The sequence below is a fragment of the Talpa europaea genome (genome assembly GCF_964194135.1).
Source record: "Talpa europaea genome assembly, chromosome: 6".
NCBI lineage: Eukaryota > Metazoa > Chordata > Mammalia > Eulipotyphla > Talpidae > Talpa > Talpa europaea.
Genome location: NC_140072.1, coordinates 3,652,182 through 3,672,933, shown reverse-complemented (window position 1 = coordinate 3,672,933; position 20,752 = coordinate 3,652,182). Strand labels below are relative to the sequence as shown.

The 20,752-nt window shown below is 36.3% G+C and overlaps 1 protein-coding gene across 1 annotated transcript in view; it reads left to right on the top strand.

Moving 5' to 3' along the window:
* Positions 1-20,752, top strand: part of ROCK2 (Rho associated coiled-coil containing protein kinase 2) — a gene marked incomplete at both ends in the record, with an annotated part of 107,980 nt that overhangs the window by 62,585 nt on the left and 24,643 nt on the right. Inside the window, 7 exons of the mRNA XM_084234661.1 lie at positions 2,773-3,033; positions 10,475-10,619; positions 13,746-13,884; positions 16,379-16,470; positions 17,180-17,339; positions 18,698-18,758; positions 19,360-19,371. Coding sequence (XP_084090787.1) covers positions 2,773-3,033; positions 10,475-10,619; positions 13,746-13,884; positions 16,379-16,470; positions 17,180-17,339; positions 18,698-18,758; positions 19,360-19,371 — 870 coding nt within the window. The remainder of the gene's footprint in view (positions 1-2,772; positions 3,034-10,474; positions 10,620-13,745; positions 13,885-16,378; positions 16,471-17,179; positions 17,340-18,697; positions 18,759-19,359; positions 19,372-20,752) is intronic.

The window sequence follows — 20,752 nt, the reverse complement described above, 5'->3', positions numbered from 1 at the left end:
CCGCAATCTTGTCAACATTTTCTGTTTTCTTTAGTATTGCCACTCTGGTCAGTATGAGGTAGTAGCTCATTGTGGTTTTAATTTGCATTTTCTACTTACCAGTGATAGTGAACATATTTTCATGTGCTTATTGGCCACTCCTGTATCTTCTTTGGTGAAATGGCCATTCAGATTTTTTACCCTTCTTAAAAATCAGTTATTTCTTATTTATTGCCTTATAGGAATTCCTTATATGGTTTTTGATATGACATTATCATATCTATCATTTGTAAGTAATTCTTTCCAATCTGATTTATCATTCATTTTATCATCCTCAAAAGCCGGAAGTATTTATTTTGATCTAATCTTAGGGCTTAGTTTTTCAGTGTGTCATTTGTGTCTTGCTGCTAAAAGAAACCTTTGCCTAATCCAAGGTCAAGATTTTCTCCTTGTTTTGTTCCCTAAGATTTGTAGTTTTGACTCTTAAATTTAGTCCCATGATAATATCTAAGTATGCTGTGAAATAAGAGCCTAATGTATTCATTTTTAAAAAAGATTTATTTATTTATTTATTTATTTATACAAGATCCGGGGTACAGGCCAGATGTACGGGAGGGTGAGAGGATTCACCAGAGACAGAGCAGGGAACAGAACAGGCAGACTGATGAAATACACTGCTGAGGGGAGCAGCGGCCATGACAGGAGAGGTCTGCTGCGCCATGTGGGACCCTCGCCGGCCAACCGGGATCGAGCCTACACTACAGAGGCTACAGACAGTTTCACAGCGCGGCGCTCAACCACCTGCGCCACCAGGGGAGGCCCCTAATATATTCATCTTTTTGCCTGTGAATATCCAGTTGTTCAAGCACCTATTTGTTGAAAAGATTATTGTTTATCTTAAATTTATCTGTTACCTTTGTAAAAAAGAAAATCTGTTCACCCCAAAATATATAGGCTTATTTCTGAACTGTCCATTCTGTTCTATTTATGGGTGTCTGTCCTTATGCCCATAGTGACTTGATGACAGTAATTTTGGAGTGAATTTTGAAGTGGGGAAATATAAATTCTCTTCTATTTCAAAATTGTTTTGGCTATTCTGGGTCCTTTTTATTTCCATATAAATTTTATGATGAGTTTGTTGATTTCTGGGGGACAAAAACCTTCGGGGATTTAGAGTTTGTTTTGAATCTACTGATAGTTTGGGATGAATTGCCATCTTTTAATTTTTTTTTAATAATTCTTTTGAAGTGACATTGCATTATAAGTTTCAGGCATGCATCTTTATAAATGACGATCTGCATATACGACGTGAAGCTCACCCACTGAAAGTTTAAATTCCGTCATTCATACAATTGACCCCTTTTGCCCAACTTCCCATTCTCCTTTCCCCTTACCTATTACTGTCATTGTAATATAAAGTCTTTTGCTAGAGCATGCAGTAGTCTTCACTTTCTCTTTACTCATAGCATTTAGAGCTAACCAGTCTTACACACACACAAAGAACAGAGCAGCACATGATTGATTATAGGAATCCAACCTCAATTTGGTGATCAACCCTATAGCTTCTTTTATTTATTTATTTGTTTGTTTGTTTGTTTATACAAGCACTGGGTACAGTCAGAAGCGCGGGAGGGTGAGAGAATTCACCAGAGCCAGAGCGGGGAGCAGAGCAGGCAGAAGGACCGAAGTACACTGCTGAGGGGAGCAGCGGGCGGCAGGAGGGGTCTGCCCGCCATGTGGGACCCTCCTCCGGTGGCTGGGAAGCAGCCGGGGATCAAACTGGCGCTGCGGAGGCTGTGGGCAGCTTCGCAACCCAGTGCTCAACCACTGCGCCACCAGGGGAGGCCCCTATAGCTTAGATTTTAAGTCTCTTCATTTCTGTACATTTTTAGTGATCATTTCTCTCATTTTTTTTTCTTCTGACCTGTGTTACCTCTCCCACAGTGCAAGTTTCAGGGATTTTTTTCCATTTCAGACTATTGTTTAGTTGATGTGGCATGTTAATCCTTTTGAGGGTATTGATTCTTAGATATTTGAAGCTGTTCCTGATTTGTTTTATTAAACATTTTCTTAGCTATCAATTTTTTATTTCTTGAATTGCTTTGCCTCTATTTCATGATGTTGGTTTTTCTCAAAAGTTAATTCTCGGTTTTGTTCTATTTCTTTCCTACTAGCTTGGTGTATTCCTCTGGTCCCAGTGCTACTGCTTTAATCTGGATGCAGTGAACACTGCCACTTGTTGCTCATTATGAACACGATGACTGAACCGGGGAGGTGGCGGTGCAGGGGAGTGCAAAGGCCCTATTCCAAATCTCTATGTCAGTTACTGTTTCCCTCTGTATGGGGCTCGTCCCTCTGCTTGTAGCCATTGAATTTGATATCCTTTGGGCTTTCCTAAACTGCTCCTGACTTCTCAGCTCTATTCTGTGTGACCTATATGCAGTAATTTTCAGAAAGCTGTTTCTTAATTATGACTTCTGTCATTAACCGCTCAGGTTTCTCTTCCTTATTGTGTTTCTCTTTTTAAATGTTTCTGTTTAGGTAGAATCCTGTGTTCTCCCAGAGGGAAAAAAGATTAATTTATGTATGTTTTGAAGAAGATACCCATATAAAACTTCTGCTTGATAACTTTTTCCGTTAAAGGTGTTCACATGTAGAAGAGTTCATAAATTTCAGCTCCATTTGGTTATCATTTTTCTTTTTCAAAAGTAATAATAGCTTTTTATTTTTATTCGTTTATGATTTTGATTTTCTTTCATTTAAATTTTTTTTTCCTTACTGTTTGTTTTCCAGCTCTTTTGTGCCTTTCAAGATGATAAGTATCTGTACATGGTGATGGAGTACATGCCTGGTGGAGACCTGGTAAACCTTATGAGTAACTATGATGTGCCTGAAAAATGGGCCAAATTTTATACTGCTGAGGTGGTTCTTGCTCTGGATGCCATACACTCCATGGGTTTGATTCACAGAGATGTGAAGCCTGACAACATGCTTTTGGATAAACATGGACATCTAAAATTAGCAGATTTTGGCACATGTATGAAGATGGATGAAGTAAGTAATAAGCAGATAAAAAAATCACTACTTTTTGAAAAAATTTAAAGAAACTTCAAATCAGGGCTTCATAGTTTTATAAAGTTAGTTTTGCTGTGTAATGACTAAAGCAAAGTAATATGGCAAATAAAAACATTTCCTTTACTAATCATTCATCTTATTATAGAGAACTTTATTAGTACCTTTGGTGAATTGAAGAGAAATAAGAACTCAGGTAAACTTACATACTTACCTTCCTCATAGAATGTTGATAAACAGTTGCTCTCAATCAAGACTAGTTTTATGTGTACTGTTCTGTGTGAAGGCGTAGGGCACAATATAAATTAAGGAACATGTGTTTCCATCACCATGTTATTTCTGTATTTTTCCTTTAAAAAAGAAGTAAGGTAAAAGGTTTCTGTTACCACCTCGTATCCACCTCATCTGCACTAACCATGTAGTATAAATTTGCAAACAGCAATTCAAATTTAGATGAAGAGATGCAGTGCATTAACCTCTTAGTTATTGTCTTTGTTTTATTGTCTTTGTATTCCCCTTTTTGTCTGAGGAATGACTTATAGGTATCAGATTTTCTATGTATTAATGTATTTTGACAGCAAACTGGGTATCATCACCTCAATGTTTTTTTTTTTTAAGAACTTTTTTTTTTAAGATTTATTTTTATTTATTTATTTTATTTATACAAGCACTGGGTACAGTCAGAAGCATGGGAGGGTGAGAGAATTCACCAGAGCCAGAGTGGGGAGCAGAACAGGCAGAAGGACCGAAGTACACTGCTGAGGGGAGCAGCGGGCGGCAGGAGAGGTCTGCTCGCCATGTGGGACCCTCCTCAGGTGGCCGGGGAGCAGCCGGGGATCGAACTGGCGCGGGCAGCTTCGCAACCCAGCGCTCAACCGCTGCGCCACCGGGGAAGCCCACCTCTATGGTTTTTATAACCTAGTATGCCTGTGTGTTAATTTCTTGTTAGTTATCCTGTCAAAATATTTATCTTGAATTAAGCTGATTTTCTTTTCTCTTTACCTCATAACTTACTCATGGGTTCTTTGTGATAATCACCTTTGTTGATTGTCCTACTTTCATCAGTGATCCATTTCCTTCCATGCTCAGCTCATATTTTACCTCATCTAGAAAGTTCTACCTGATAATCCCCACCTGACTGCTCACTCTTCTCAAGATATAATGTTCATGATGTCCTCACTTGCTTAGAATTTGTGCTGTTCTTTATAGGCTGTTTTTATGTCTATCTAGATTTATGTGTTTTGTCTACCCAGTTAAAATTTAACATCCCTTTATGTCTCTGGCCTTCTTCGAGTCTGTTACTATATTCTACATATATTAATCAGTGTTTAGTAGATAAAATATTTATATGCAAAGCTTCCTCATGTGGTGTTTATTATATATTATAAAATAATTACTAGTGAAAATTACCTTTAATGAAAATGAAGCATGAAATGATGTTCTAATGGAATCCTAAACTTTTTGTATCTGTTAGACAAAAAGAATAATGCTTTTTGTCTATAGTTCCATGAGTACACGCTGATTTTTATTAAACCAAAAACCTTTGAGAAGGTACAGAGAAATAATCACACCACATTTTTAAGGAGGGTAAAATTAAGGAAGAAGTTAAGGGTAAAGTTAAGGAGGAGGGTAAAGTTAAGGAAAGAATAGTGTAGATTGTGAGAATATCAGGAACAGAACAGAATATGGTATTTAAAAATAATTTTACAGCAAGTAATTGAATACTAAATTCAGTATTCATGTATGTTTTTTTAAAAAGATTTATTTATTTATGCATATAAGAGTTGGGGTGTAGGTCAGAGGTGTTGGGGGCGGGGGCTGAGAGGATTCACCAGAGACAGAGTAGGGGCAGAACAGGCAGATCTGCTGAAATGCACTGGTGAGGGGAGCAGCAGGTGAGGCAGGGAGAGGTTTGCTGCACCATGTGGGTCAGCTCCCTGGCTGGGGATGGAACTTGTGCTGCAGTGGCTGCTGGTGGCTTCAAAGTGCTGAGACTTAACCCCTTGCGCCACCGGGGAGGCCCAGTATTCAGTATCTTACAAGGAAAATAAAATACGGCTTACGTAGTTTTATAATTACCTCCTAGTTTATCTCCTAGTTTCTTGTTCTTTCTTTCCCTGATAGCCAGCCACTGTAAATGTATTTACTATAAGCTCTTGCAGACTGTTAATGTAGTGCTCATACATGCAGATCATATGATGGTACAGCGTCATTTTATTTATTCACTCAACATTGTTTAGTAGCCATTCCTGAGATAAGTAAATTAGCTCATTGCTTCTGAGCATATTCCATAATATCTTTCTATTAAGTTGACTTGGATTCTTCAGTCACATCCAGCTCCCTCTTACCAGTAGTGCTATGTTGAACATCTTCACACATGTCTCAAAGTGTACCTTGATAGAGCTTCCTCTAAACATAAGCCTAGAAATGAGCCTCCTTGCTAGAGGATATTTGGAGTCTTAGCTGATCTCAGAATGCTTCTGAATGTTCATGACCTTTTACTGGCAGTGCACAAGAGACCTTCTCTTCCCATGTCCTCATCCACTCTCATTCACTCTCCAGGTGTTACCAATGGGAAGTATTACAACCGATGATGTAAATCATTTCAGATACTTGTCACTCATTTCTTTTGTGAATTAACTGTTGTCTATTTTTGATCCTTTTAAAATTGGATTCCTGTTGATGTGCAGGTCATCCTTGCACATCATATGTTGATTATATATATTTTTTTTTTTTTTGGTGTGGACAAGTGTGTTTATTATACTGTTTGCTTTGGCCTGTACGATTGCAACATTGCCTACTAGCCTATGAATTTATTTATTTTTTTTTTAAATAATAAATTTTATTTTTATATTCCCCCATACAATTGCAAACGCCCCATTCTGACCCCAATCCTTCCCCTCCCGCCCCCCACCCCCCAAAAAGTGTCTCTGGTTCATAGTTTTTTGTTGATTTTGATTTTCACTTTCTTATATTCATTTTCCTGGTCCCTTATTTAAGTTTTCTAGATTCCTGCTATGAGTGAGACCATCCGGTTTATATGTATATGTTGTATATAATCATATGTATATAATCATGTTGATTATATATTATATATATTACTAAATATAATCTATTTAGTGATTCCACAGGTACTGGTATTTTCTTCTACTTTACTACTCATCTGTTTCTTTGAACAAAAATCCTTAACTTGTTAGTCAAATATTTTTATGAAATACTGAGCTTTAAAAATAGTGTTGGTTTTAACCCAAACCTCCATTCCTTAATATTAATAATGAGAACAATTATATATTGTTGAAGAACAAAGGAGTTTTTATTGAAGACTACATCAAACCAAAATGTTTGTACATTCAAAGAAACTATAAAACAAAAAGATACACCCCACTGAATGGAAGAAAATATTTGCATAGTATATATCTGACAAGAGCTGATATTGAAGATCTACAAAGAACTCATACAACTCAATAAAAAGAAAACAATCCATTTAAAACATGAAATGAACTTCTCCAGAGAAGACATACAGATGCCAGAAAGACAAATGAAAAAATGGTCATCACCACTTATCACAGAAATGCAAATCATAACCACAATGAGATCCCCCTTCACCCCATATCAGAAAGACCAGACACACTAAGAACACTAAGAATGTGGTGGGAAAGGCCCCTTTCTGCATGGGGGTGGGAATGCAGACTGGCCCAGCCCCTACTGGAAAACAGTATGGAGGTTTCTCAAAAGATTACAAATGGATCGGCCATAAAATCCAGTAATTTGAGGGCCTCCCCAGTAATTCCAGGCTCAAGGGATTAAGACACAACCTATGGAGCTGTCTGCAGCTGCTGTAGCACGAGTTCAATCCCCAGCCAGGGAACTACCCACATGGCGCAGCAGACCTCTCCTGACTCGCCCGCTGCTCCCCTCAGCAGTGTGTTTCAGTCATCTGCCTGGCCTGCTCCCCACTCTGTCTCTGGTGAGTCCTCTCAGCCCCCTGCACCTCTGGCCTGTACCCCAGCTCTTGTATGCATAAATAAATCTTTAAAAAAAAAAAAAAACTAAAAGGGGGAAGTGTTTGGTTTAAAAAAAAAAAAAACAGTAATTCCACTCCTAAATATCTACCCAAAGATTATAGAAACACTGATTGAAGGGAAATTTGTGCTCCCAGGTTCATTATAATAGCCAAGATATGGAAACAGTTTACCTAAATGCGCAAAAACAGATGAGTGGATTAAGAAGATGTGGTATGTAAGCACAATGGACTACTACTCAACTATTAGAAAAGATAAATTCTTGCTATTTATGGCAACATGATGTAGCTGGGAGGAATCATGCTAAATGAAATAAATTAGGAGAAAGACAAATATGGTAATGGTATTTAGAAGGTAATGATTTGGGCACCAGACATGTTTAGTACTTCTGGAGTATCTTTAATTCTAGGTCCTGTCATGGACTTGTACATATTGTATGCACTGTATGTATTAACCTGCATGAACACTCGTCTGTGTTTAATCCTGTTCATATCTGTCTATAGATATATAGCCTGCAAAGGTTTGAGTTCATGCGGATACTTCTGATCCTGGTCATGTACCACAGGATTCATTGTAGTCATCTTCCCTTCTATTCTGTAATTTCTCTTTTGGACATTGAGAAACCTGGCTCTCTTATTTCAGTCCCAGTATACACGAAAATCCAGGATTGTCAATCCCTACCTCCGTGACAAACATTTTTCTAACTAGAATGCATTGTCTTTGTGCAGTTCTTTTTGTATTTAGCCTTATTCATGTAAGATACTACTTCCCAAAGTTACTTGGTCATTTCTTCCACGCCTCCTTCATTGTTACATTATTGATCTAGAAAACAAATTCATTTCTCACTATTGTATTCCATCTAGAGTTACTTCCACATCCAATTTGATTTCAGCTGTTTTTTATGTTTTTTATATATGACACATTCCTGTGGTTGGTTTCAAGAGTCAGAGCTGTGCAGAAAGCACGCTTAGAGAAGGATTGCTCCTGCTTTCCCCCAGCGCCCCTTCCCTGTGTTCCTTCCTTTTCACCTTTCCACCCACCCTTTGTAGGTAGGTCAGTGTCTTTTAGTTTCTGATTTATCCTCCCTGCATTTCTTTTTAATAGGATCAGAGCTGTCACAAATGTAGATTCTATATTCATAGGATTGAAGAATTTCCCCATAGGACAATTTTAAAATATGTTTTTTAAATGCTTACTTAAAAAAAAAAATCCAGTGTGCTGGCCAAAATTTGTAGTTAGAATGTTGATTTTCCAAAAACAGAATGCTAGTTCCGTAGTTTACTTACTAAAAATTCTTTAGTCCTACCCAAGTGTTTATTCTTCAGTGGTTATTCAAGCTGATCTCCACTGTACCCGTCTCACCTTCATCATTGTGAAATTTTGCATTTAGCTGATTTGGACATCACTGCACATCTTGAACATGCTTCATACAGTCCTTTTGTTCCTTTATTTTGGTTCTTTTTTCTTAGCTACCTTATTACCCTTTCTCCTTTAAAGGTATACTTTGCAGCCTAACTTTATGCTAGTTCTTTTTGTTTCTTGCCTTTTCCTCTCCTTCCTCTGAATCTTTAAATGCTAAATAATTTTTCTTGTAGTGTACTTTTTTGTCTTTGTGAGTATCTAGCAAGGTTTTATTACTTTTCAACCCTCACAGGATTTGTGTTTTAGAGCCTAATTTCTATAGATATATATAAAAAAAGAAGAGATTTTCTTTACCCTGCTAAGTCTCTTAGTTTTTCTTTCAAAAGAAGTCTAAAGTATAAGGTAGTTCATGATAAATATATTGTGTACTCTGCCTTTTGAAGTCAAACTATTTTCTTCAGCTTTTATCCTAAGTATCTACATAAAGTATTATCCTCATAATTTTCTCTGTTGTTTAAAAAATAATTAATGTTCAAACTAAAATGGCTTTCTGTATTTGCTATATGCTTGGGAAAAAACTGAGTTATTTCTGCTAACAGGAATAAGCAACTGCTTTTCAAATTAATGAGTCATGTTTAGCATGTTTCATTGTGTTTAAATAAAAAAATGTACTCGAATCATGTAATTTACATCATAAATTACATAAATCATGAAATACATTGAACTTCCTTTTTTCAGGTGGTCTAATACTAGATATTTTGGTAGTTTGTATAGCTTCCTTACAAGGAAGATAGGTAAAGGCAGTCATGGGTATTAACTTATCTGACAGGGTAAGATTAGTCTGTGAAATTAAATTAGTCTGTGAAATCTTTGCAAATTTGGACAACACTGAAACTGATCAAATATTTAGTGCTATACTACTATAGTGATTTAATTTTACGACATATACAGATTTACAACGTGCAGAAATAAGCTACGCAATGCTGCACATACATAGATCTGTAGTGATTCTTTTTCTTGTCAAAAAGACATCAAATAGGATTTATCTTTTTACCCACCAAAAGTAAAAAGAGAGAAGGATTTTTTTAATCATATCGCCAAATAATCTTGATGTCATAGCTTCTAAACATGCAACATGGAAGTGTGGCTTTCAAACTATTCAAAATTTTTAGTTTTTTTTTTTTTTTTTTTTTAAACTGAGGTAATAGTGGTTTACACCACTGTTTCTGTTTTGGAAAGAGTATTTTAATGTAAACATTTGATCTATTTCCCCCATGTTTTCTTGGTACAGTAAGAATCATTTCTTTATACAGCCTCTAAACTGGGTCTTTCATAATTTTAATTGTTCGGTGTTTTTTTTTATAAGATTTATTTTTTTAATAAGATTTATTTATTTATATAAGCACTGGGTACAGTCAGAAGCATGGGAGGGTGAGAGAATTCACCAGAACGGGGAACAGAACAGGTAGACTGACGAAATACACTGCTGAGGGGAGCAGCGGTCGTGGCAGGAGAGGTCTGCGCGCCATGTGGGACCCTCACCGGCGGCTGGCGATTGAACTGGTGCTGCAGAGGCTGCGGGCAGCTTCGCAGTCCAGCGCTCAACCACTGCACCACCAGGGGCGGCACAGCTGCAGTTCAGTGATCCTTTTCTTTTCCCCAGCAGTGGTCAAGTATATTAACAACCATTTGATACTTCTCTTGTAACTTCTTCATAGTGCAAGAAAAATACATAAAAGATGTTGATTTATATGGAATTCCCATGGAGTTTACCACCTTTTCCTTTTTCACTGATGAAGCCTTCTATATTTGAAAATTGGAATTTTATCCCAGCTCTCTCATAATCCAGGCATTTTAATGCGTATTTCATAATGCATTTATGCCCCATCCTTCCAAAGCCACATCAACAACGAAGTTCTGTCGATTACAGTTTGTAGCTAATATGTATTTAATAAAAAATTAATTAGCTGCATTTATGTGTGTCTTCTAAAACACATTAACACTCAGCTACTTTTCTTTATCTTTACTAATTTACCCAGACAGGCATGGTGCATTGTGATACAGCAGTTGGAACACCTGATTATATATCGCCTGAGGTTCTGAAATCACAAGGGGGTGATGGTTACTATGGGCGAGAATGTGATTGGTGGTCTGTAGGTGTTTTCCTTTTCGAGATGCTGGTGGGTAAGTAAATATTTTAACTTTTTTTAAAACCAACATTTCATGATACCTTAGTTCTAAGTTAAGAATTTGAGAATATAAAGAAATTAATTGCCTGGGCCATAGGGGAAAAATGTAATCTCTGAAAGGTTTGAATCAGCAGTGTCTGAAATAACAGACTATTAATTGGAAAATTATTACTGTTGTTATGATGTTTATAATTTATTTATTCTTTTAATCAAGAAAACATTAGGATCATTCCCATCGGGTATCACCACCACACACACTGGCACAGTGATTAAGTAGAACTTGAAAGGAACTGAGCATAGACTGTTTGGCAGTATTACTCCAGTGTTTTTGTATTAGGAAAATATTAGAAGAGGCAGGTTTATAGCTGCAATGGACCTCCATTCTGAGATGTTCTTGATCAATAGTATTTGTTGTAAATATTTCTTTTTGTTTGTTTGTTTGTACCTAGAAGAACTGGGAAGTAGGCCAAAGGTGTAGTAGTGAGAAGATTCACCACAGACAGAGTGGGGAGCAGAATACACTGCTGAAGGGAGCAGTGGGTGAGACAGGAGAGGTCCGCTTGCACCCTATGTGGGTTAACTCCCTTGTCTGAGTTCAAACTCAGGCCTCAGCGGTGATAGTGCTGAGACTTAACCCCTATACCACCATGGAGGCCCTATTGTAAATATTTCTAATTAAAGGCTCTCACTATGTTTCCACTAATAATAGACAACTAAAAGTACTCTATTTTGTATAGTTACGTAATTGATTTTTTATAAACTATATTTCTTATGCTTACTACTTATATGCTTGTAATTCCAGTAAAATTAATCATATAGTTATTAACCATTTAACTATGAAATGAAATATGTTTATAATAATAGTTCAGTCTCAGAAAATTCAGAGGCAGATGTAATAATTTCTTTTACTAATTTATAACATGGGTGGAACTGCAGGGGATGACGCTAAGTGAAATAAATCAGAAGGACAAAGAAATACTGGACCATTTCACTTTTTCTTAATACGTATTATATGATGGATAAGTAAATGGGTTTTTTTAATCATTTTTATTTGGCTTTTATTGAGGGAATGTTGGTTTACATCATTGTTTGTATTTGGGGGAGTATAAGATCTCCCCTACAGGTATTACTACTGCCGTGTACCCACAAAACAAAGGGACAGGCAGAGCAAAACCAAAAACAAACCCTCGAAGTCTGACTGTAGATTGAGGCTACCAGAGGGGAAGGGTGGGCGGTGGAGAGCAGGATATAGACGGCACTCTGTGGACTGTGTGGAGGACTGTAGTGCCTTGGTTGTAGGTGTGGTGTGGGAACTTTTATCTGAAGAGGAGTGAGTTCATACCTTCAAATCACATACAGCGCTGTAAACCACTGGACCTCAATTAAAAAAATAAAAATAATTTAAGAAAAAAGCCAAAATTTAAAATGCTCATATTTTGAAACCTTTCTTTACCTCATAGATTTTTTTTTCCTTAAGATTTTCCATTCCTAAGTACTAAGGTCACAAAAACATCTGACTTAAGGAAGCCAATAACTGAGACACCTGCTTGGGAATAAGGGAGATGTAGTGAAATCTATTTTCTGAGGCAAATGTGATAAGGCTTATAGGATAAGACGTTAGAGTGGAAAATATATTTTTAGAAAGTAGAGAATTTTTTCCTTGAATATGATCCCAGAACAATTGGTAGCAGAAAAATGTGTAAAATTTGTACAGTAATTGAGTATGGATATTGCTTAAAAAAATCTATATTTTGGTAAAACCCAAATTTAAATAATGATTAGTTATGGAACTTTTTTGTTGCATAACTTGCCCTCTCTTAATGGCCATCCTTGAATTTGCTATGCTTAGTCTCTTGTCATAGTGTGACCCTTGTTTAGGGCATTGGTCTTTGTAGGGGGTCTCTTTGTATTCGCTGTGCATTCCATGGCAGTTAGCTGTTTTCCTCACCTTTGGCCTGATGGATGATGCATTAGGTGTGTCTTACAGTCTTTTGAAAATAGAATATATTCTGTCACTTGTCTAAACTTTCTTAGGGATTTTAAAAAATAATATGCTTTGGATAAGTCACCTGGCTCATTTGAAAAGGTCGTTTAATTCCTGTTACTATTTCAAACTCTGCTGCTGTTTTCAACTCTGAATTTAATGAGTTTGAATGGCATGGATCTGCAGTGTGCTTAGTCTGTTTTGGTGCTTGCTCAAGTTGATTGGTTCTGGACTTCATAAAGAACTCTCTACTGCACTTAAAAATGGCATTAGAAAAATCTTGAATTCAAAGATCCTTTCTTGCTCCTTTGTGAAAAAAGACAAAAGCTAACTACCTGAATATCTGTTTGAAGTTTTGAATGGACTGATACAGGAAAGTTCATTTTTTTCCTAAGGTAACATGTAGTCGAAGCACACTGACTGGGCCTTTAGCCCTTGTTAGGAATTAACCTTGTAACTCTGAAGCTCAAAATAGTGCCTTCAACTTTTTCTCAGTTCCTCTCTTAGTCATCAGTCACCAGAAACTCTGCACTGGACACCATTTCTGCCTTTTTTGTCTGCCTCTGTCATCGCAGGCAACTCACATGTCAGCTACTTGGCCTGACCTTCTCATATGTAAAATAATAGGGCTGGTGATCAGTCTGCCATGATGGCAACAGGTTATTTCTACTCTGGTGAGCACTGGCCATGTTGAGTGCCTGAGAAGTGGTCACTGTGACTAGGGAACAGAAATTTTCATTTTAATTAATTTAACTTTGAATGGACAAACGGGATAGTGAGTGACCACTATATAACAGTGCTGTAAAGCATTACAGTTCAAGCATTAGGGGGCTCTGACCCAGCTGACTTGACCCCATTAGTAATTTTTTTCTTTATTCAGTAAATTGTTTCCTTTCCTATGTTAAAAAAGCCACAGATTCTAGAGTTAGCATTGCTCTTAAAGGTAATGGTTGATTGGTATGGTTAAATTTACAAATGTTATTGGTGTGGGTTTGTTACTTTTAACTGAGATTCCTGGCCCATAAACTGTTTATTTTTCAATGACAGTGACAAATTTCAACTTACCATATTTAAATATTAGATGACATGTGTTTGGTTTGCATTTTCTATTCACCTCTCTCTTTCTTGGAATTTTAGGGGATACTCCATTTTATGCAGATTCACTTGTGGGAACATACAGCAAAATTATGGATCATAAAAACTCACTATGCTTCCCTGAAGATGCAGAAATTTCTAAACAAGCAAAGAATCTCATCTGTGCCTTCTTAACAGATAGGTAATATATATTGAATTTCTTTGAACAGTTATCTGATTTTTAAATTTGTAGAAATGAAAGCTTAGCTAACTCTTATTTACATATGACATCAAGTCACCTTTTTTTTTTTTAAAGATTTATTTATTTATTTATACAAGCACTGGGTACAGTCAGAAGCGCGGGAGGGTGAGAGAATTCACCAGAGCGGGGAGCAGAGCAGGCAGAAGGACCGAAGGACACTGCTGAGGGGAGCAGCGGGCAGCAGGAGAGGTCTGTGCGCCATGTGGGACCCTCACCTGGTGGCCGGGGATCGAACTGGCGCTGCAGAGGCTGCGGGCAGCTTTGCAACCCAGCGCTCAACCACTGCGCCACCGGGGAGGCCCACCTTTAATTCTTGGTTATAGCCTTTTCCTGGTGGTGGGTTACCCTTATGCAGCCCCGCTGTCACTTAACTATACACTTAACCTTCCTGTCTAGAAACAAAAACAGAAGTTGGAAAAATAATGCATTTGAGGGAAATAAAACTTTGGTATTTTTACATTTTACCTCTTAAGGCCTTGATTGTATAACTTTTGAGGTGAAAGCATTCTGTTCAGATAAATAATAGGTTTTAATCTTAAAAATTATTTGTGTTTTATATGGTAGTGTCTTCTTCCCAACCCTTTCTTATTTGCATCTGAATATGAGCAAATCTTTCCTGGCGATTTGATATATTTTGAAACAAAATAGACGAGCAACCCTGTAAAAACTTGCCTCAAAAAGAAAAACTAGAAAACTATTTGGAGTTTCGTCCTTGACTTTTATTCAGTTCTTGTTCCCTTTTTATATTTGTGCTAAGAGTGATCCTCTCAAAGGTCCACACATGAGGGTGCTTGCTTTTCCTCACAACTTTATGATATCAAGGAAATTATTTTACTTTTTGGGAAATAATTTTATTAGTCCATAAAAATCATGGAATCAGATAAGACCTCTAAGTGCATTTCAAGCCCGCTAATGCTGTAATTCCCCAGCACACCTTACTGTTTGCTCATTGCTGTTAGAAGTAGTACTGCAGAGACTATCCTTCTTTGCATACTTTTTTTTGTAGGATAAAATCTTACAGGTAAAATTCTGAGAAACATTTTAAAATTGATGTTGTAAATTGGCACTCAGAGAAGGCACCTCAAGGTAGATTTCCTCTAGCAATAATTGTTTCCCTCATTCTTATCAAACTGAAGATTATAAGTGTTTTTCCATCTGTGGCAAGAAGAGTTAGTATTTTTCCACATTAGAAAGACTGTTTTTAGCAATCATTTCTAGAACAAAACTTTGCTAATCATATGATTAACAAACAATCCATGTAGGTAAACTCAAGGTAAATCCTGTATAATGTATGATTTGAGGACTGGAAGGTGCTGATGTAGTTGACCATAATTTGTTGCAAATGGTAAAATATAAAATAGGTTATAGCATGTGTTAATAAAAACAATACCATTCATGAAAGTTTTACCTAAGCAAACCCTTATTTGGGGTTTAGTGGGTTTGCCTAAGCAATTTATTTGGGGGGGTGGGGTGGGTGTTTGCAGTCTAAGACATGATTGTCAGTAGAGAAAACAGTTTTTGAAAATAATTTAACACCATCAGTGTGATTAGGAAAAATTTTAATAGAACTGTAGAGATATAATTTATTGGAGTAAATATGGATAGATTCTGCATAGTATTTTTTTTTAAAGATTTTTTTATTATGTATACAAGAACTGGGGTACAGGCCAGAGGTATGGGGGTTGAGAAGACTTGCCAGAGACAGAGTGGGGAACAGAACATGCAGAATGACTGAAATACACTGCTAAGGGGAGCAGCGGGTGAGTCAGGAGAGGTCTGCTGTGCCCTGGCCGGGGATCGAACTCGTGCTGCAGTGGCTGCGGATATCTTCTTAGGTTGTGTCTTAACCCCAGCACCACCAGGGAGACCCAGTATGAGTTATTTTTAATATTTATATTGATATATTGATATTTATATTAAATATTATTTGATCAGAGAAGCTTAACTTCTCTAATTAGAGAAAAATAACTTCTGTGCCAAAAGTTATTTTTTTGTCCATTTTACATCCTGAAGTTGGTCAAGTGTTTTTGGCACATGCAGATCATTTTTTTTTAATTTGAAAGTTTCATATGCATTTTCACCGGACATAGGTTACAAATAGAAATATATTTTATTTTCCATAGTGTCTTCTATATTTTGAAATTCTTTTAATTCATTCAGAGGGATCACATACTATGCAGTTGAGAAATAGTATAGCTGAAGCTTTTTTTTGTTTTTGGTGGGACCCTTGCGGGCGGCTGGGGAATGAACTGGCACTGCAGAGGCTGCGGGCAGCCTCGCAGCCCAGCGCTCAACTGCTGCGCCACCAGGGGAGGCCCGCTGAAGCTTTTAATACAGATATCTCAAACTCATTGGTGATTCTTAGTTTGATCCTTGTTTAAATAAGTTAATATTTTACATACTCTTCTCATAATACAACCTTTACATTGTTTAGGGAGGTGCGACTTGGGAGAAATGGGGTAGAAGAAATCAAACAACATCCTTTCTTTAAGAATGATCAGTGGAATTGGGAAAACATAAGAGAGAGTAAGTCATTAATTTTTTAATCTCATAAATTGATTCCTCTTGAATTAACATGCATGTTTGACACTCTGAATGCTAATTTTTAAATTGAGAGATTTCATTTTAAATTTGCTCCATGTCGGTATTTATAACTAAAGTAGTATTACCTCAGTACCTTAGCAAACTAATAAGTATTATTAACAGTATTTCATAATACTTTTTTATGTTGCATATTAATTTGTGAAGTTCAGTTTTATAGTTGTCAGTGATTTTCAGAATGGTGGAAATACAATCTTACTTTGAATGTGTTTGAATTAATAAATCAGTAATAATGTATAGAAACTACTTTGAATTACAGGGTGAGCATAGTAATTTGTTTTTACTTTATGTATATTTGATATTTCATTTTAAAAGTAAGGAATTTATATACGTAGAATATATATATGTAGAAAACTGAAGGCCAAAGAATGTATATTCTAATACCTAGAATAATAACATATTCCTTTTCTTGCTTAATTGTTCATATTTAAAATTGATCTAGTCTAAGAAATATTTATAAAATTGAATTCTTCGAAATGATAAAATGGAAATTGTGTTGCTAAAACTTTCCATAGTCAATCAATATTAATCATTAATGTATAATGTTAACTTACATATGACTTATTGTAATAATAATATATTACAAAACATGTATTTTTCATTTTGAATGAAATAATTTATTTTCTTTTAATAGCGGCAGCACCTGTAGTACCTGAACTCAGCAGTGACATAGACAGCAGCAATTTTGATGACATTGAAGATGATAAAGGAGATGTAGAAACCTTCCCAATTCCTAAAGCTTTTGTGGGAAATCAGCTGCCTTTTATAGGATTTACCTACTATAGAGAAAATCTGTATGTGATTTATTTGTTTTTAGTCTAGCTATAATGACATGACTTCATGATTGTAAATAATTATATACTATAGTGTTAATTGGTTGCAAACTTTGAATTTTTCAAAAGAACAATCCTAGAGTTTTTATTTAAGTTCATTATTTTATTTTTGAGTGGCTTATGATATTTATTCATAAATGCAAGGTAATGTTCTGTGTTCTTGTGGGGATATAGAATAAGACCAAGTACCTGCTTTTGAAGGAGCTTGTCAGTTATGAGGGTCTAAGAGAATTATATAGTTGTATTGAAGGATGGAATGTGATGTTTGCCTTAAGAAAAGCATCAGAAAAAATCTGTGGTGTCTCAGGAGAAAAATGAAAGACACATCTCTTTGGGTAGAGGGAGTGGAGAGTAAGGTAGGACCTCAGGGAAGAAAAAGTAGCATTTTAGCTGAGTTTAAAAATGAGAAAGGGTTTTGAGTGGCAAAGATGTGGGAAAGTTAGGCGAGAGAGTGGTGGGGAGGTGGGTGGTGGAAGCAAAAGTCTGGAATGCAAGCATATGTCTTGGGGAGAGAACATGCTGGTGCGGCAGGTTCGAGCATAGTGTATATAGTGCTGTCATCTGAGCACTTGGTCATTTTTGTGTGCTGTGCTTAGTGATTCTGGCCTTTGACAGGCAACGAGGACCCCTAAAAACTGTTAAATAGCTGAGTGAAGTATTAAAGACATTGAGAAATTTTTGTTATGTCCATGGATGGAATGACCAAATGACCAATTTCTACAGTTTTCTCAGGACTAGCAGTTTCCTCAGGTGTGGGACTTTGATCCTGAAACCAGGAAGCCCCAGGCAAACCCCATGGAGTGGGCATGCTGCAGGCGTGGTATTCTAAAAGCAATTGCGATGTTGAGGAAGATGAGACTATCAGTGCCGGGAGAAGCCCGGGCGTGCTTATAGGCAGTGAAGAAGGGCTCACCTAAGAGAGAGATTGACAGCGACATACACGTGATGATTTATGCGTTAAGATCTTTAAGAGATGTAATCTTTTAAAAAGAGGCAGTATGTCTTTCTAAAACATTTCTAGAAAGAAGAATAAAATAGTTACGGGAACTCAAAATGAGATGAAGGGGAGGGAACTAGACATCTGTTTAGTCACTCTGGTCTCAACAATGTGGAGGGTGAGAGTCAGGAACAGTTTATATTTTTAAATGATTGATAAAGGTATAAATGTTCAGAGGGGAAAATACTGCTTCATTTAAAATACATTACAAAGAAAGGAAAGAGAAATCTTCGTGGTTGCAGTTTAATTCTGTGAATAACATGGTATTAGAAAATGGGTTAAAATGACATGTAAGAGAATTTATTTCCTCCTTTTCTTCTAGGTTATTAAGTGACTTTCCATCTTGTAGAGAAAATGATTCCATACAATCAAGGAAAAATGAAGTATGTTGAAAATTTTACTACTCTATTTTAGTCAAATGTGTGAATTTTTTACTAATATTCATGTATTTAAAAAGTTTCTTTGATGCTACTGTTTGAATCATTAGATTGAATTCTTAGTTAAGCATGCCACTGGAATGACTCACTTATTTAACATCATGTGCATGATGCATTGAGTAGTAGGAAAATGATTTGCTCGTGACTTAGGGCTTAACTTTAGTGGCAAAAGTTATGGAATAGGTTTGTAAACATCTTTAACACCAGTTAGAAAATTTGTAATTTTAGTACTATAAATCTTAGTGTTTCTGTACACGAGTACAGAAATAGTTGAGAGATTAAAATTTTAATGATTAGGAATGAATTCAAATGAAGACTAAAGTTTACCAAACTGTTCACAGTATTTTGTGATCTCTATAATTTAGAACTACACATAAAGCTAAATCATACATATACATGTACACATAGGAGAGGATGCTGAACATTTTCTCTTTGAAAAACTAAAATCTGTTGATTAATTTTGGTTTGGGTTGAATAATTTAGCTTTTAGGAATTTTATAAAGCATAACAAATATTTTAATATGTTTTTTTGTTTTGTTTTAAATAGGAAAGTCAAGAGGTATGTTGATGTTGTCAAATATGTTGAAAAACACAACACTAGCAGTGTTTTTGTGCAGTCATATTCCATCTAACATTTGGAGTACTACATCTACCAAGAGAGAAGTTCCCAACTTTTGTTTCTATCAAGTATCTCTTTTATTATTGCGTCTCTGGATCTGTTTAAAATACATATTATGTAAATTTTCTTGTTTTTATTTTCAAGGATATATTATTGAAAGCAAGAACTTCTGGTTATCATGTGATAGATAACTAATATGATCAAATTAAGTTAAACAGCCAAGAGCACTTAAATCTGACTATTTTGTTGACCTTTTTGTGTTATTAGGGAAAAATACTATTTTGCTTTAGATGAATAACATACGCAAGAAACCACAAAGAATCTAATCCTAGAGAGAACAGTAGAAAGAGCATTGGCATTGAAACCTAATATACTTGGGTTGATTTTTGGCACTGCAACTTATTAGCTCTGCTAAATGGACCCACTTACTCACCTTATTTGGATTTTAGCTTCTTTATTAAGTAGATGTACTACTACCATCTTCTTAGGGTTTTTGTTAGGGTTAATGACAAATAAAGTGCCTGCCACTATATCTAATGCAGAAAAGTAACTCAAAAAGTTAAATCCCTAATAAAGATAATAATGGTCTGAATAAGTGTTATTTAGTAACTTCTATTATTTTAGTTTGTCTAGAGACTGACATAGCTAGGGAAAGTTATCAGGGAGATGACTTATAATTAATGAGCATTTACCCAAAAGAATTTTTTTTTAATTCTTTTTTTAAGATTTATTTATTTATTTATTTATACAAGCACTGGGTACAGTCAGAAGCGCGGGAGGGTGAGAGAATCCACCAGAGCCAGAGCGGGGAGCAGAGCAGGCAGAAGGACCGAAGTACACTGCTGAGGGGAGCAGCGGGTGGCAGGAGAGGTCTGCGCGCCATGCGGGACCCTCCTCCGGTGGCCGGGGAGCAGCCAGGGATCGAACCGGTGCTGTAGAGGCTGCGGGCAGCTTCGCAACCCAGTGCTCAACCGCTGCGCCACCAGGGAGGCCCCCAAAAGAATTATTGATTGCAGCTCTTCCTAGTACTGTGCCCAACATTGTGTAGGGAAATGTAAAGAAGAGCTTACATTGTCATTTGTTAAGAACAGTAATATATTTTGCAGCATGTGCAGTCAAATATTTTCAGTATTTGTTTCAGGTTGATTTTTTTGTTTTATAAGCACAGTGGTGGCAGTATTTTCAAATAAACTTCATAAGTACATTGTTAACATTGAATAGTTGAGGATATCCTTTATTTATTAACATAATGAATGTGAAACTTTTCATAGAAGAATTCTACCAAAACAGCCTTCTCATGCAGATGTTTACATAGTTGTTC